We start from the raw sequence: 15819 nt of genomic DNA, 5'->3' as shown, positions 1-15819 counted from the left end.
GAGAGGGCCTGCAGCTTCCCGGGAGGACGACAGGGCACCCTGAGCTCTTAACAAGCCTTGTGGAAAGAGGGTCATGTCTGGATTGAGCCAGAAAATAACTAGGCCAGCTCCTCCCCGGAGCTCCACCGGCTCCAAGACTCCAGACTTGAGTGAATTGATACACAGTGACCACAGAGAAAAGACCAGAATACTGGCTGGTCAAGAGTTCATTCCTGGGCAAACCAGAACCCTGGGCCATCTCCTGTGACCCCTGCGTGACTGACAAGGAGTGAGACCTATATTCCCAGACAAGCCACAAACTCACTCCCACAATGATTATCACACAGACAGACAGACAGACAGACAGACAGACAGACAGTCGCCCCGTGTCTAGTCAGTCCCACACTGCTCTCACCGCTGTTCATGGGACAAGTACCAAACAGTACTCAATGGTAGAATGCTCAACTAGACCCACCAGTGAGGGACCGGGCGTGGCCCGGAGTTCCAAAGAAGCACTCAGAAGCAGTGTGAGAGAAGGTGGACATGGAGAAGAAGCAGAGAAGGGGGTAAGTAGGTGGGTGGGGTGGGTGGGGCTTCCCGGGTGGGTGGGGCTTCCCTCACCTGCACTAAGTAGTGCTCAGGGGTGGCATCTGAGAGCCTGCCCATCCTGTAATGGGCCTTGAGCAGCTCATCGTGAATCTGGAACTCCTCCTTGCAGTTGTACCTGCCAGAGACACAGTGAAAAAAAACTGAGTCAGAAAACCTTTGCTGGTCCCTTACAGTCACCAGAACCCACAGCAAAGCCATCTCACCCCTACCCATGCAGCTGCCCCTTCACCCTCATACACAGAACACAAGAACTGAGACCGAGACCTGGGGCTACTCCCCACTGCAAACTACATTTCTCCGCCTCCCTTGCAGCTAGCTGTGGTCCTGTGATTAAGCTCTGGCCGATGTGATGCCAGGGAGTGAGGCGGGGCAAACTCTGGACCACTCCCAAAGGGAATGCCTTCTAGTATGTCTTTGCTTTTTTTCCCCCCCCCCCTCTGGCAGAAGAGGACTGAGGCGCATGCTGACTGATTTATGGTAACACACTGGGGGAGCCTGGATGGGTCAGGGTCTGCCATACCAGCTCGGAGAGCCAAATGAGAGGTGAGTATCCATCTTGATTCAAGCATCCTGTATAGGCAATTCTTTGTTATGCTAGTCTAACCTGGAGTCTAAGACATTGGCACTGGATGGCCCACCCCTCTGGCTGTGACTGGAACAGTTCCCACACTTCCAATCCTAGAGTCGAGGGCAGTTCAGCTCACATGATCGAAGGGTGAGTTCCTACCCTTGCCATTTCCAGGTGTTCTGATTCCTAGGACCCAATTATCACCCACAAGAGGCCTGACCACACACCAGCTGTTTAAAGAAGCTCATGATGATTTCTGTAGACAGTAAGCCGGGTAAAAATACAACGACTGAAGCAGGATGACTGTTGCTTAAGACACACAGCCACGCTGACACTGTACCAGTGCGTGAGAGCTGCCTGCCAGAGCTCGGGCTCTCGTGCTGGGGACTCCAGACAAAACAGCTGCCTGCCGGAAAGGAGTGGGCGAGTGGGCGGGGCGGAGGACAGCTGCACAAGGAGGGGCCTGGCTTCTGCCCCACCTCTACCTTGGTAACACTTCATAGTGGCCCACCCTCTGCCTCCCTGAAGCCCATTTTCCTATCTAACTCAATCTTCACGTCTATCTGCCGTGATCAGGGCTCTGCAGACCTTTCCTACAAAGGACCAAAACCAAACATTTCTGCCTTTGTGAGTCTTGCAGGCTCTGCTACAGTATGACAATTCTGCCACTGAAGCACTTGGTATCAACAGGTGATGTACAAGTGGATGGGCCTAACGGTGGACCAATAAAACTTTATTAAAACATCAGCAGGTGGTGGGCCAGATTTGGCTTGCAGGATGCCATAAACTGGAGCCTCTACTGGATGATCTGTAAGGTCCCTTCCACCTCAAACACTCTGCAATACAAGGAGGGCCGCAAGCACATTTTCAGGTTGCCAATAATTGTCTGAGCCACACCGCGCCAATTCCACGTTTCCCTTGTCATCTCTGATCATGTTGATGAGGAAACTGAGAAAGAACAAGGAGGCAGAGCCCAGGTTCCAGAACTGCTTTTCCCAACTGCCTGCCTGCCTGCCTGCCTTCCTTCCTCTTTCCTTTCTTTCTTTCCTTCCTTCCTTCCTCCCTCCTTCCCTTCCTTCCTTCCTTTGAGACAGAGTCTCACTATGTAGCCCTGGCTGTACTGGGATTAACAGTGTTGACCAGTCTGGCCTTGACCTTACAGAGATCCATTTGCCTCTGCCTCCAAATTCTGGGATTAAAGGCATATCGCACTACACCACCCAGCAACCCACTTGTCTATCAAGTCACTTCTGCATGACATTTCTATTCAGCACAATAATTTATAGTAATCACTGCCTTCCTGCCAAGCCCCAGGGCTAGCAGCCTGATCACACCACCCACGGGCTTCCCCATCTCCCAAGTCTCTGCCATTTCCATGTGTGGAACATATTTAACTCTTAGAGCCCCGTGTCCTTCTTCCTGCATTCCAGAAAGGCCTGGAGACGAGAAAGCATGGCGTTCGGGTGTGATGAGAAGAACAGGCTTCCGGCTTCCCAGGAGACAGCCCCAGGGTCCCTGCACTCTCCGGTCTCCAGCTCCCAGAAGCACCCACTCCTTCGTCCACACACAGATGCCCACCCTCCCCACCCTCCTGTATACTTCTGTATCCAGGTTACTGAAAGCACGCTAACGAGAGCGGACCTCTGCCTCCCCAGTCAGGGTTCCTGAAGGCCCCAAATGGAGCACAGCGGACGAGCAACCAGCTTGCTTTCCAGCCCAAGGCCATGCAAAAAAAAGCTACTGGGGGGCATCGTGGTGCACACCTTTAATCCCAGCACTCGGGAGGCAGAGGCAGGTGGATCTCTGAGATAAAGGACAGCCTGGTCTACATGGCAAGTCCTAGGCCAGCTCAGGCTGCATAGTGAGACCCTGTCTTTAGAAAAAAAAAAAAAAAAAACATGGCGGGGGGGGGTGTATAAAAAGAATGCTCCTTTGGCCAGTCTTCAGTCTTCCTTCTCTAGGCTTCGGGCACCATGCACATGGGTAAGGAACACAGACCGGGAGACTCACAGGAGACTCTGCCCTAATACCTGTTTGCTGTGTGGTTCTAGAAATACTGTTTAACCTCTCTGGGTGAGGCTTGGTGTTTTCAATCTACAAAAGTAGAAGTAGTCTGTAAGCATTAAGTTACGCAGGTCCGTCCCCCAACCCCAAGGCCATGTCTTCCAGGAACATGATCACATGTCCCCCGATACTCACGTGATCACAACAGGGGCCACCTTATTGGGGATGATGGACTTAGCCTTGCTGTTGTGCAAGCTTGTGGTGTGGAAGGATTGCACACTGAGTGAATGCTTGCCATCCATGGTGCTGCCGCCTTGCAGGCCCTCCAAGGAGGTGCCAGCCGAGACTGTCTGCTGTGCCGTGCTTGCTGTTGTACCCATAGTCTGCCAGCAGCCTCAGGGCCCCAGACCTGCAGGTTAGAGGGCACAGTTCAGAGGGGCAGGAAACCCAGGAAGAGGCAACTCCCACCGTGGCTGCAGACACCTGCCTTTACGCCTTGCTCTGCTGATGTGGGAGAGTTCTACACAGAGAAACATAAGGACCAGCTCCAGCTACTTAGAGAGAGAGAGAGAAAGAGAGAGAGAGAGAGGCTTCTCCCGGGCCTCCTGGGCCCGTCTCTGTTCCAAGCCCAGGAGAGAGGAAAGAAGCCTGGGAAACCGAGCCAGGACCCCAGAGGGTGGTGGGGAGAGCAGGCTGCGCTGACCACTAAGAAGGGCTAGAGATATGGCTCAGAGGTCAAGAGCACTGCCGCTCTTCCGGAGGATGCGGGTTCAATTCCCTGAACCCACACAGCAGCTCACAACTATCTGACTACAGCCCCAGGGGACTTGACACCCTCTTCTGGCCTCTATAAGCACCATACACACATGTAGTGCACAGACACATACATGCAGGCAAAGTACCCATATACGTAAAAATAAATAAAAATTTAAAAAGAAAATGAACATGTTCAGGAAAACAATTTTTAAAAAAAGAAGAAGGGCTGAGAGGCTGAGATGCAGCTTAGCCATAGAGCATTTATCATGGGGCGACATGGGGTACAGTCAGGAAGGGAGAGCTGCCCACAGAGATGATGGTGGTCCGGGACGTCTGGGCTCAGCAAGCAGGAGATGAAGCTGGGTAGAGAGGGCTTGGATGGGAGTGGGCCCGCATGTGCCCCTTGCACTGAGGCCATCTCTTCTCTTCTGTGTCATGCCGCTAAGGCAGGCACACGGGGAGACATTCTACCCGTGAGCTTCCTACAGCGAGGTCAGAGACATCCCAGCCAGGAGAGCTTCCGTCGGATGAAGTGTCCAAAGAGAACAGCAGCCACAGAACCCAACACCATCGTCTGATCAGCATCATCGGCCTTTGGGAGAGGGGGCAGCGCTTCCTCACCCACAGAAAGCCAGGTGTCCTGGATTAGAGGGAAACGGGTCTTGCCAGCCTAAGCTCAAGGGCTACGGTTGAAGAGCTGGAGGATCCCGTGAGGCTTGGGGTCTTCTAGGAAGAATGAGGTTGGGTGTCCCACAGAGGGTGGCAGACATGGCAAATGGGATCATGGGAGTTTCTAGGAACTCTGTGGCCACAGGCACCACATATGGAACGGATATTACTATGGGTTGGGGGCGGATCCTGGTAGCTCCGCATACCCTTTTACACTTGGAGATAGCCCACTAAGTAGCCTAAAACATGGCAACTCTCCCAGCTGCAAACCATGGGATCATGGGTTCCGTCTGCTCCCGCCCCTCAGCCCCACACCACCCCCTCTTATCGCTGCAGTGACACCCAGAGATGTGAACAGTGGCGTGATGGGGTCAGCACAAAGACAAGCAAGTCAATCCGCAGTCCCTAGACCTGACTCAGAGCACGCAGCGCCCATAGACTCTCCCTGTGCCTCCCAACACTGTAAACAGAGTATCCTTCCCCAGAGCTACCTCTTGTCCTGGGGACTCAAGAGAAACTGACCATCTCCTCCGTCCTTCTAGAACCTTCTCCAACTGTTGACAGGTCCTCCCATACAGAAAAGATCCCCTCTTTTCTTTAGCCTCGGTATCCTTGAAAACTCCCAGGAGCCTCGTGACAGTCCTGGTGAATGCCCCACACCTGTATGTAAGAGCCCATCTCCCTGGCCCTCAACACACTGCTCCATCCCCCACCCCTCAAAGGTATAAAGAATGAACCTTTATACTCCCAAATAGGAAAGCAGGTAGCTCACAAAGCGGGGCTTCCTGGTGGACCCCCAACTGATGGGCCACAGAGAGAGAACGCTCTCTCTTCTTCACCAGCCCCTCTAGCTGCCAGGCTCCACGCTAAAGTTTCCCAGGCCTCCTCCCAGCAGCCTGGGCCAAAGGAATGTGAGTGGAAACAGCTCCAAGAAAGGAACACATAGGAAAAGGGGGAAACGGGCACGAATCCACTGCCGGCCACAGCTGCCACAGGCCAAGTCCAAGCCCATTCCCACAGGACAGGCTCTACCCCACCCACCCTTTGCCTCTACGCCTGCTTGCCTTGGGCTCATAGACAATGACGGGCCCCAGCTGGTAGCCTGCAAGGAAAGCCAGCAGACAATGCAGATGTGCACAGCCAGCAGAACAAGCAGCTAGGGTGGGCAGCATCCTTTGAAAACTGAACGGGCCTTTAAAACATGTAGACGTCCTATTACACGGTGACACAGAGGATCGGAAGGTTGCTAAGGTCAGCGGTCACTGCTGATGACTGTGATAGGCATGGCAGTGCTGGGAGTGGGCTTCCGAGGCTCTGAGGCTCTTGTGGGACGTCCTGGAGGTAGAGGTCTGGACCGTGGGCACGAAACAAGGCTGTTTGGGGAGTTCACTGGCATAGGTATGTAAAGAACCTGCTGTGTGTTAGGATAACGAAATACCTGGCGTAATCAGCTGACACAAGGGACAGGTTCATTCTGTTCTACAGGCCCGGTGGTTTCAGTCAGTGGTGGGTTGGGACCATTGTTTCTGGGCCAGTGGAGCGGCAGAAGCCCACAGTGGAGGGATGCCAATAGGGGGATTTCCTGACATCCTGGAATTTGTCATGTATTATCCTGTTTAAGCCTGACCTACCAAAGAGGTACTGAATCCCACAGCTCAATATGAAGTTTACACACACAAAAGAACTGCTTAAAGATGGGCAAGAGACAGACGTGAGGATGTGTCCGCATCCAAACAAGCACACAAGAGGACAGCGCTCACTCATCTTCAGTGACAGATTTCAAAGACAAAATAATCAAGGCCCTGGAATTCCCAGGCTCTCACACAGCTGGTCAAGTGAAGTCCTGTGGCGACTTCAAAAAACAGTTCCATTATTTTGTTTGTTTGATTGAAACTTATGTATTTGTTGAGACAAGGTCTTGCTATGTTGCGCTGGCTGGCCAGGAACTCAGCATGTAGTCCAAGAGAACTCACAGTCATTTCCTACCTCAGCCTTGCCTGTCAAGTACTGGGATGAAAATCATGAGCCACCACATGCCCAGAGGTCCTCAAGTTTCTAACCACAGTAAGCAGATGGCCACCATGTGACTCAGCATGTCCACTTAAAAGGCTCTACCAGAGAACAAGCCTGAAGGACAGCCCCTCTATAGCCCCAGGACTCACATGGCCTATCAACTGATGACCAAGGAACAAAACACTGTGCCATGGGGATGCATTCAGCAACAGTGCCATAGCGGAAGACACATCGCCACAACGGAGTCACAAACATCATACGAAGAAGAGAAATAAGCCAGGCCTCAAAGACCAACTTTTGTTACCTCACAGCAGGCAGCACATGGCAATCCAGAAAAGGCAAACAGAATCTTATCAAAAGCAGGGTGAAGGTGCTGGGGGTTGCATAGGGGCTCAATGGCACCTTGGAGGACAGAGCTGTCTTGGCTTGTCCAGAGCAGCACCTGGGCCAGCAGACATCAGCAAAGTAAACTGAGCTCTCAGGATCAGTGAGCACTATGCACCAAGCACCCACAACCAAGGAGCCATCTCACCCTCCCATAACATACTCCCTCACATGCTACCCAACAGATGCCCAGCTCCTGCAGGAAGCCTCCCTGGTCACACACCACACACGCCTGTCTCAACTCCCACAACCTTTGTAGAGCATCACAAAAGCTGCTTCTCACTGTTCCCATCCTGCATCTTCCCTGACTCAGGACCAACTGCCTGCCTCAGAGAAGGAGCAGACGACCAAACTGCTCCCAGAAGGAATCAGCTCGGAGTAGGCATCCATCACTGCCTATCCTGCCAAGCTAGCCACAGAGAGTCATGGAGCCAAGGCTAGCATTTGGCAACAAGCAGACACAAAACACTAGCTTCAACACCAACAGTGCAAGCCGGGGCTCAGATTTTCCTGTCCACTTGTCCATTTCTGTTAAATTTCCCACATCTAACATGCTTCCGTCAGGATTTCTAAGTGTAATTACAGTAAAGTTTTCAAGGCTGGGTACAGGTCATGGCGCCTCTCTACTGTACCATTCCTCCAGCTCTGTGTCCGGCCAGGACCATCCCCCTGTGGAAGGCCACTGTTACAACCCAGGAGACTTTCCATTGGCCATGAAGGGAGCCTAGGAAGTGCTTTACATAGCAACAATGGAGCAAGCAAAGAGGGGCTCCCCAGATGACTCAGTGTAGTAATGGGAGTGTCCTGTCCGTCCTGCACCTGGAGTCCCTCACTCCTGCCCCATGGATGCTCTTCCCCCACCTCTTCCTCTTTAAAACTAGGATGGAAGCGGGGCGGTGGTAGCTGACGCCTATAATCCCAGCACTCAGGAGGCAGAGGCAGGAGGACGTCTGTGAGTTCAAGGCCAGCCAGGTCTACAGACTGAGTTCCAGGACAGCCAGAGTTGTTAGACAAAGAACCCCTGTCTCAAAAACAAAAACAAACAAACAAAACAAAAAACCCTAGGATGGTATCTACTGGAAACTAAAACTAAACGAGACCTTCTAAGGGTTGGGAAGGAGAGAGCCAATTTACTACCTCCTAATTTGTCTTTTCTGTTTTGTGTTTTTATGGTACTTGGGGTTGAACCTAGAGCTTTGAGAAGGCTCCGGTTCCATTCCCAGCCTGCATGAACCAGACACGGTGGGACACACTTGTAATCCCAACACTTGGTCAGTGGAGGCAGAAGGATCAAAAGTTGATGGGCAGGGGCTAGAGAGCCCAGTGGTTAAGAGCACTTTCTGCTCTTGCAGAAGGCCCAGGTTCAGCTCTTAGCATCCACAAGGTGACACACTACTGTCTGTAAGTCTAGTTCCAAGGGATTCAACACCCTCTTCTGTCCTGTGGGGGCACCACGCATACTTACAAGCAAAACACACATACAATGAAATAAATAGATAAATCTAAAAACAAACAAACTAAATTCATGGTCAGCCAGAGGTCCTTCTTTGTCCGGGCCATGAGGGAATGTGGCTTTCTAGTCCTCAAAAGCAAGATTGACCTACCTAGGAAACTGTGGGAGACCCTGCACTCCCTGAGGCTCCCACCCAGGTTCTCAGCCTAAAATCATCCTTAAGTTTGATCAAGTGTCTGCAGTCAGAGCCAATGAGATAGCTCAGTGGATAAAGGCACCTGCTTCCAAGCAGATGACCAGAGTTAAGGCCCTGGGATCCACAACTCCTAGTTGTCCTTTGACCTCCACAGGTATGTTGTCTGTGTGCTGTGGTTCCTTCTCTCTCTCTCTCTCTCTCTCTCTCTCTCTCAAACAATATTTTCAAAATATTTTTGAATACCCAGAAAGCCTTCCTCCCCCACAAAGGACAGGGATGAACTACCTAAGCACAATACTATCCAGGATCAAGATCTTTAAATACTTGTGCCATGTGACTAAATTCTAGCTAACAGGATATAAGGGACAAGGTCACATGCCGAGGTCCAGAATCCTTCCATATGAGAGCTTTTCCTCCTTTCTTCCATCCTGTGGCCTGGGACACAGATGTGACAGCAGACATTTGCAGCCATATTGAACCTTGAGTTTGTGAAACCGCAACCTAGGAATGGTGGGCGTCCAAGATCCTGAGGGAAACCATGGAGTAGAGCCGCCAAGTGGCCAGCATGATCTACAAAGCCCTAAGCTTGGATAGGGACAGGGAAATAAATTTCCATCTTGTATAAACTCCTGTTATTTGGCTTTTCCTACAACTTACAGACAAATCTAATCCTGACTAATGTACCCTGTTATTTTTAGGCTGGACCCTCAGTGACCACAGACCAGATGGTTACAGGAATGAAAGCTTTCCCCCCCTTGCAAGAGAATGTCAACCCTCCTTGCTGGTGGACGGGCTGTGCTGTAGACTGTGAGTCTGTTCTCAGGGTTTGAGGTGGAGGGAGTCACAGCCGTGGGTGACCACAGAACACATGACCCACCCACCCCCACCAGAGTCTTAGGGGCAACTAAGGAGACATAGACATGAACCTACCATCAGTTAATCTCCACCACCAGCTGCAGGGTCTAGAAAGTTCTGAGCAGGTATCATGTTCCCTGCTGTAGACAAAAACCTGGCCTCTGCAACTCTCAAAAGGCAGAGGAGCTCAGACTGCCTCTTTGGCCCTCCAGGAGCCCTTGTAAGCCATGAGAGTCCCCACAAAGCAAGAAATGGTCACCAGGGAGAGAGAGAGGCCCCCAGCCAAGCTGTTCTGCCGCAGACAGAGCTGGTAGTAGGTAGTTCCGTTTCCCAGAAGAGCCGGAGATACCAGAAGCAGCTGTACCCTTGGCTTCGGTCCTTTGCAGCCCCCTGAGTACTGGGATGAACTAACATGTTGGAGACCTCAGACAGCAGGGTGGAGACAGACTAGATTCTTTAGGGCCAGCAGAAACCTAGACTCTCTTGGGGACCCATGAGGGCACCACCAGCCCACTTTCCTGATGGCCACCTGGGCCTCAGGCCCACTTGTGACTCCAGCAGCCCTACAGGGTCCCCAGGGTCTGCTCCCATCCCCCCAACCCTAAGGTCTCCCTTGTCTAGCACTGAAAACACCTCTTCTGGGACTAGGGCAGTGGCTCAGTGAGCAGAGGGCTCACCTAGCATGAGCGAGGCCCTGGCTTCTAACCCTCAGCACCAACCACATAAACGGAGTGTGGTGATGAACATCTATGACCCCAGTGCTTGGGAGACGGAGGCCAGAGGATCAGGAGTTCAGGGTGATCCTCAGCTACCTACCCAGTTCAGAGCTAGTTTGGGCTACATAAGACCCTGTCTCAAAAAAAAAAAATCAAATACTAAAAATACACCTTCTTCTCACCCCCATGACCAACACTCTAGGCAAAACCAGACTACAACTGCCTCAGGATAACTGAGAAAGCCCCACAGAAGTTTCTCTCAGCCTTGACCTGCTTTTATGCCTTTCTTATATTTATATATTTGTTTGTTTGTTTGTTTATTCAGATAGGATCTCACTATGTAGCCCTAGTTGGCCTGGAAATTTTATGTAAATCAGGTTGGCCTTGAACTCACAGAGCTATGTCTGCCTGTCTGGGATTAAAAAGTGTCTGATGAAGCTGGGCGTTGGTGGCACACACCTTTAATTCCCTGCACTACGGGAGGCAGAGGCAGGCGGGGATCTCTGTGAGTTCGAGGCCAGCCTGGTCTACAGAGCAAGTGCCAAGGTAGGCTCCAAAGCTACACAGAGAAACCCTGTCCAAAAAGCCAAAAAAAAAAAAGTGTCCGATGAAACTTTTCTAAAAAGTTTATTTTATTCTGTATGGGGGGGGGAGCACTTTCATGCCATGGTGCTCCTATGAGGTCAGAAGACAACTTGTGTGAGCTGGCTCTCTCCCCCTACCAGTGGGTCCTGGCATCATTAACAGCAGCTGCCTTTACCCACTGACCCACCCTCGCCCCTAACCTCCTGACAGGCCTTGGGGGGGTCAGCCTAGCCTTCTGTGGGTCACCTTTGTTTCCACATGGACAGTGAGGGGACAGACCAGATGGGTGGCTTTCAGTCATCCGCTGAATCATTCATGCAAAATCAATATTTCCCGACAGTGCGGTGTGCAGCCAACCACATGCAGAGCCACTGAGCCGGCTCAAGATGGAGCTGTAGACAGAGCCCCTCGTTCCCAGACCTGCTCCAGAGACCCTCCCGGGAAGACACGCTAGCAGGGATGGCATCTGTTTTAACTTCCCTGGGTCACAATCGGGGAAGAATTATCATGGGCTACATGAGGGTGTCCAGTCTGAAATCTGTTGTGTGATACTGGGACATAAGGCTGTCATCTACAAAGTGCAATTTCTAAAACTACGCAATTTAGTTACAAAAACAGAGAAAGAAAAATCTCACAATTTGGTATTGGCCAGGCAGTGGTAGTGCACATCTTTAATCCCAGCACTCAGGAAGCAGAGTCAGGAGATGTCTGTGAGTTCCAGGACAGCCAGGGCTACACAGAGAGACGCTGTCTCAATGAATGAATGAATGAATGAATGAGTTTGGTGTTCGACCACACTCGTGTTATCCTACGCAGATCATACCTCCCGGGACACAGACTCTTCCTTGCTTCTGTGCTATGGTATTCTTGGGTTCCACACAAGGAGTGTCACCTTGCTCTCACCCCCTCCACCCCACCCACCCATAGCCTCTAGGAAATGCCCCAAGCCTTGCCACTCTCAGCCCATGTGCCAGTACCTTTAATAAGCCCCCGAGTCCACACCCCCACCCAACACATCATCCAGCACACAGTCAACTTGGTGTTTCTAAGCACAGACTTGAACCCCTGATATGTGTAGCTTGAAAATATCTCTTGCTGGGTGAATTTCATGTCTTCTGGCTTTAGAGCGGTGCTATGAGGAACGGAGGGCTACAGTCCCCATTCAGGGGGTGGAACAAACTGACGTGCAGAGTTCACTGCCTGAGAAGCCACTTCGCTCCTCAAGTGACACCGAGACCTAAAGCAGGGACTGCCGAGAGACAGGGCTTGATGGGCATGGGGGAGTGGCCTTTCCAGGGCCACAGCCTCCCACAAGCTCCTGGAAGCAGATGCCCAGGCCTTAACAATAGAGCTAAAAATAGGCTGATCCATCTTGAGGACAGTGGCTGAGTGAGTGGCCAGCTGCAGGAAACATCTGCCCCAGCTTCAGAACAAATACAGGGAAGTCACCAAGCTACAGGGTTCCCCTGCTGGGGGACCAAAGGGCTGGAATGGAATCATAAAACTTTCAGGGTAGGGAGGGAATGATGGGAAGATGTTTCAATCACACACTCATACACACACACAAACACACACGTACGTCAATATTTTTTTTCCCAAGATGGAGTCCCTCTGTGTAGCCCTGGCTGTCCTGGAATTCACTTTGTAGACCAGGTTGGCCTGGAACTCATGAGTGCTGGGATTAAAAGACATGAGCCACCACTGCCTGGCATAAGTCAGCATTTTTAACTATTATAAGAAGTAGACTGCCTGAAACACAGTACCTAAGTTGACTCTAGTCCCCACACACACACCTGCACACAACACACATGGACACACACACTTTCAGGTCTATCCCTAGAGCAGGGGCTCAGATTGTCCCATTCCCTCCCAGGTCTTGTCCCTCAACTCCTAACACAGGCACAGGCATGAATGTGACACTCACAGTAGAGTCAGACTCCCCCTCAGGAACCAACATGTATCTTAGAATTGGAGCCAAAGGTGCTTTTGAGACTCCATTCTGTTCTCTGTTTACAGAGGAGGAAACTGAGGCCCAGTGGTGGCCAGAGACCCACCCTCACTCAAACAGTAGCAACAGAATGGGAGTAAGGGTCTCCTAACCAGCTATCCCCTGCACCTCTCAGGTTATTTGCTTGCCCGCCCAGAACCAAGGAAGACCCTGTTATGGGATACACACCAGTTTCCAGCAAGTAGAGAGAACAGATTCCTATTGAAAGGACTTCGAGGAGACTTAAGGAAGAACTTCCCTGAGACCGCCCAGCTGCCTCCACCTGCCTGTGCCTCCCAGAACCCACGCTGTACCAAGACTTCAACACAATGTACTAGTCACTGTCCCGGCCACATTGCGGGACCTTTGAAGATCAATAACAGAAATACAGAGAGAGGAACATCTTACTACAAGGCAGAAACAGACTCTTGGAAATCCCAGTCACTGGTGGGTGGCCTCTGCTGGCAGGTCCATCCAGTCTGGAAAACACGGGACCTCTCTCCAGCCGGCTCACTCTCAAGCTTGCTCTCACTCATTCTTCCTGCCCAGGACCGCCCCCCACCCAGACTGAGGGAAGCTTCTTCCCTCACCCAGGAGGTAGGTACCCCAAGTCTCTGTGGGCAGATGCTAGGCCTAACCTTCAGGTACATCCCAGGGTGTGGCCAGGGCTTGGCACAAAGGGATTACTTGAAGGAACACAGAAGGCTGAACTCACAGGAGCCTCTGGAACACAGAACAGAAGGCTGGACTCACAGGAGCCTCTTGTGAGAAGTAACAAGCGAACAAGACAACAAGAGTGCACTTTTAGCCCAGGGTGGGGAACACAGTGCCTGTACCACAGAGGGCCACCATGTGTAACTACCCACAGTGGTACAGGCACAGTGACACGCAGAGGTGTGTACGCTCAGCCTGAATTCCACACCGCTGAGAAGGATGGAGAGGAAGGAACACAGTGTCCACAGGGTGTGGACACTTGAGGGGTGGATATCCCATTTGAGAGCGCACCACACCCATGAGGGTCAGCCACTTGCCTGAGACCCTTAGGCCTCGTCTCTTGAGTCAAGCCCTCTTGTCTCTCATCAGGGCAAGAAAAATGGCCAAGCTATAACCTCCACATATGCACACCCTCATTCACACCAGAAATGCATCAAGGCTCTGAGCAGTACTTCAAAGTCCAAGCAAATCTTTTTGTTGTTGTCTTGTCTTTTGTGTGTATGTATCTGCGGGGTAGGTGTTTTGTTGAGGCTTTGGTTGTTATTGTTTGCAAGGTCTATGTGGGTGGTAAATGTGATTGTCTATATAGTGACATCAGTGATTTTCCTCAATCACCCTCCACTGTATTCACTGACTCAGGGTCTGTTGATTGAACCCAGAGCTCCTGGTTTGAACAGTCTAGTTAGCCAGCTTTGATCCAGAGACTCCTTGACTCTGTCTTCCAAGCAGGCAGCCCAGTTACCCAGCATTGGGTACTGGGGACTCAAAATTCAGTTCTCATATGAGCAATGGCAAGCCTTACCTGATGAATCACCTCCTCGGCATTGGTGGTACACGCCTTTAATTCCAGCACTTGGGAGGCAGAGGCAGGCAGATCTCTGTGAGTTCGAGACCAGCCTGGTCTACTAGCTCTTATTCCAGGACAGCCTCCAAAGTCACAGAAAAACCCTGTCTCAGGAAAAAAAAAAGTGTCTCATGTAGCTCAGACTGTCCTTGAACTTGCTATGTATCCAAAAATGACTAAGCTCAAATGTCTAATCCTCCTGCCTCCACTCCTAAATGCTGGGATTACATTTTTGCATCACCCCTGTCTTACTTAGGGTTTTAATTGCTGTGAAGAGATACCATGACCATGGCAACTCTTATTTGTAATTTTTTTTTTTTTGGTTTTTATGAGACAGGGCTTCTCGGTATTGTTTTGGAGGCTATCGGTCCAGCCTGGCCTCGAACTCACAGAGATCCGCCTGCCTCTGCCTCCCGAGAGCTGGGATTAAAGGCGTGCGCCACCACCGCCCGTTGCGGCATCTCTTATAAAGGAAAACATTTAACTGGGGTGACTTACAGTTCCAGAGGTTCAGTTCAATATCATCATGGTGGGACAGGGTGGCAGCCTGCAGGCAGACATGGCTCTGCTGAAGGTGCTGAGAGTCCCACATCTTGACTTGCAGGCAACAGGAAGTGGTCTGAACCACTGGGTGTGACTTGAGCATATGAGACTCAAAGCCCCCCTCCACATTGACACACCTCCTCCAGCAAGGCCACACCTCCTAATAGTGCCCCTCCCTATGAGCTTATGGGGGCCAATTACATTCAAACCACCACAACCCCAGCTAACCAAATAATGAATTTTTAACACCAGACAGTATAATGTGCTCTATCTGGGTTGTTAGGGGACAATATGCAACTTATGACAGGTGAGCTGGGGCTCAGTGAGCAAAAGAGCCTGAGTTCAAGTCCCAGCAACCACATGGTGGCTCATAACCATCTATAATGAGATCTGATTCCTTCTTCTGGCATGCAGGCAAAATACTGTATACATAATAAAAAAATGAATTAATTAAAAAAAAGATACCTGCCCAATGCTGACCTCTGACCTCCACACATATACAGCCCACATACATGCACACATGAACACACACGAAGACGGCAGGCAAGAAAATGCATGAGTTGCTATTGAAATTGAGGCCAGTAAACGTGGAGGGGGGAAAAAAGGAACAGGTTATGCGCAGTGGCCACTAAGAAGGCACAGACTCTGGGCAAAGGACTATCCCAGCGCTGCCTGTCACAGCACTGCATGCTCCTCAGGGCCCAGGGTCCCCAGTGTCTTCATTCCAGGTCACCCACACGGGAACAGCATGCTGCTTTTCTTGATGGAATGGTATTTTGTGGGACAAAAACCCCAGTGGGTGAAAATGCCTCAGTCATGGCAGGGAACCAAGCAGTGTCCCACATGGGCTGGACTGTGTCCTCCATCGACATGAGCTTACTGATAGAACAAACACCCGTTTATCAATGAGACAGTGAAAGTCGGAGGCAGGCGGATCTCTGTGA

At 51.2% G+C, this 15819-nt stretch overlaps 1 protein-coding gene across 2 annotated transcripts in view; it reads right to left on the bottom strand.

The window, feature by feature from the left end:
- Pald1 (phosphatase domain containing paladin 1) overlaps positions 1-15819 on the bottom strand; it is a 60664-nt gene that overhangs the window by 27950 nt on the left and 16895 nt on the right. For both annotated transcript variants that reach the window (XM_013113959.3, XM_005070838.4), the window contains exons 2-3: positions 3356-3569; positions 601-703 (exon numbers count right to left, since the gene is read on the bottom strand). In XM_013113959.3, the coding sequence (XP_012969413.1) occupies positions 601-703; positions 3356-3540 (288 nt within the window). In that variant the 5' untranslated portion in view covers positions 3541-3569. The remainder of the gene's footprint in view (positions 1-600; positions 704-3355; positions 3570-15819) is intronic.

This window comes from Mesocricetus auratus, unplaced genomic scaffold (genome assembly GCF_017639785.1).
Source record: "Mesocricetus auratus isolate SY011 unplaced genomic scaffold, BCM_Maur_2.0 Super-Scaffold_100027, whole genome shotgun sequence".
In the NCBI taxonomy this organism is placed as follows: domain Eukaryota; kingdom Metazoa; phylum Chordata; class Mammalia; order Rodentia; family Cricetidae; genus Mesocricetus; species Mesocricetus auratus.
This window is presented reverse-complemented; position numbering and strand designations above follow the sequence as displayed.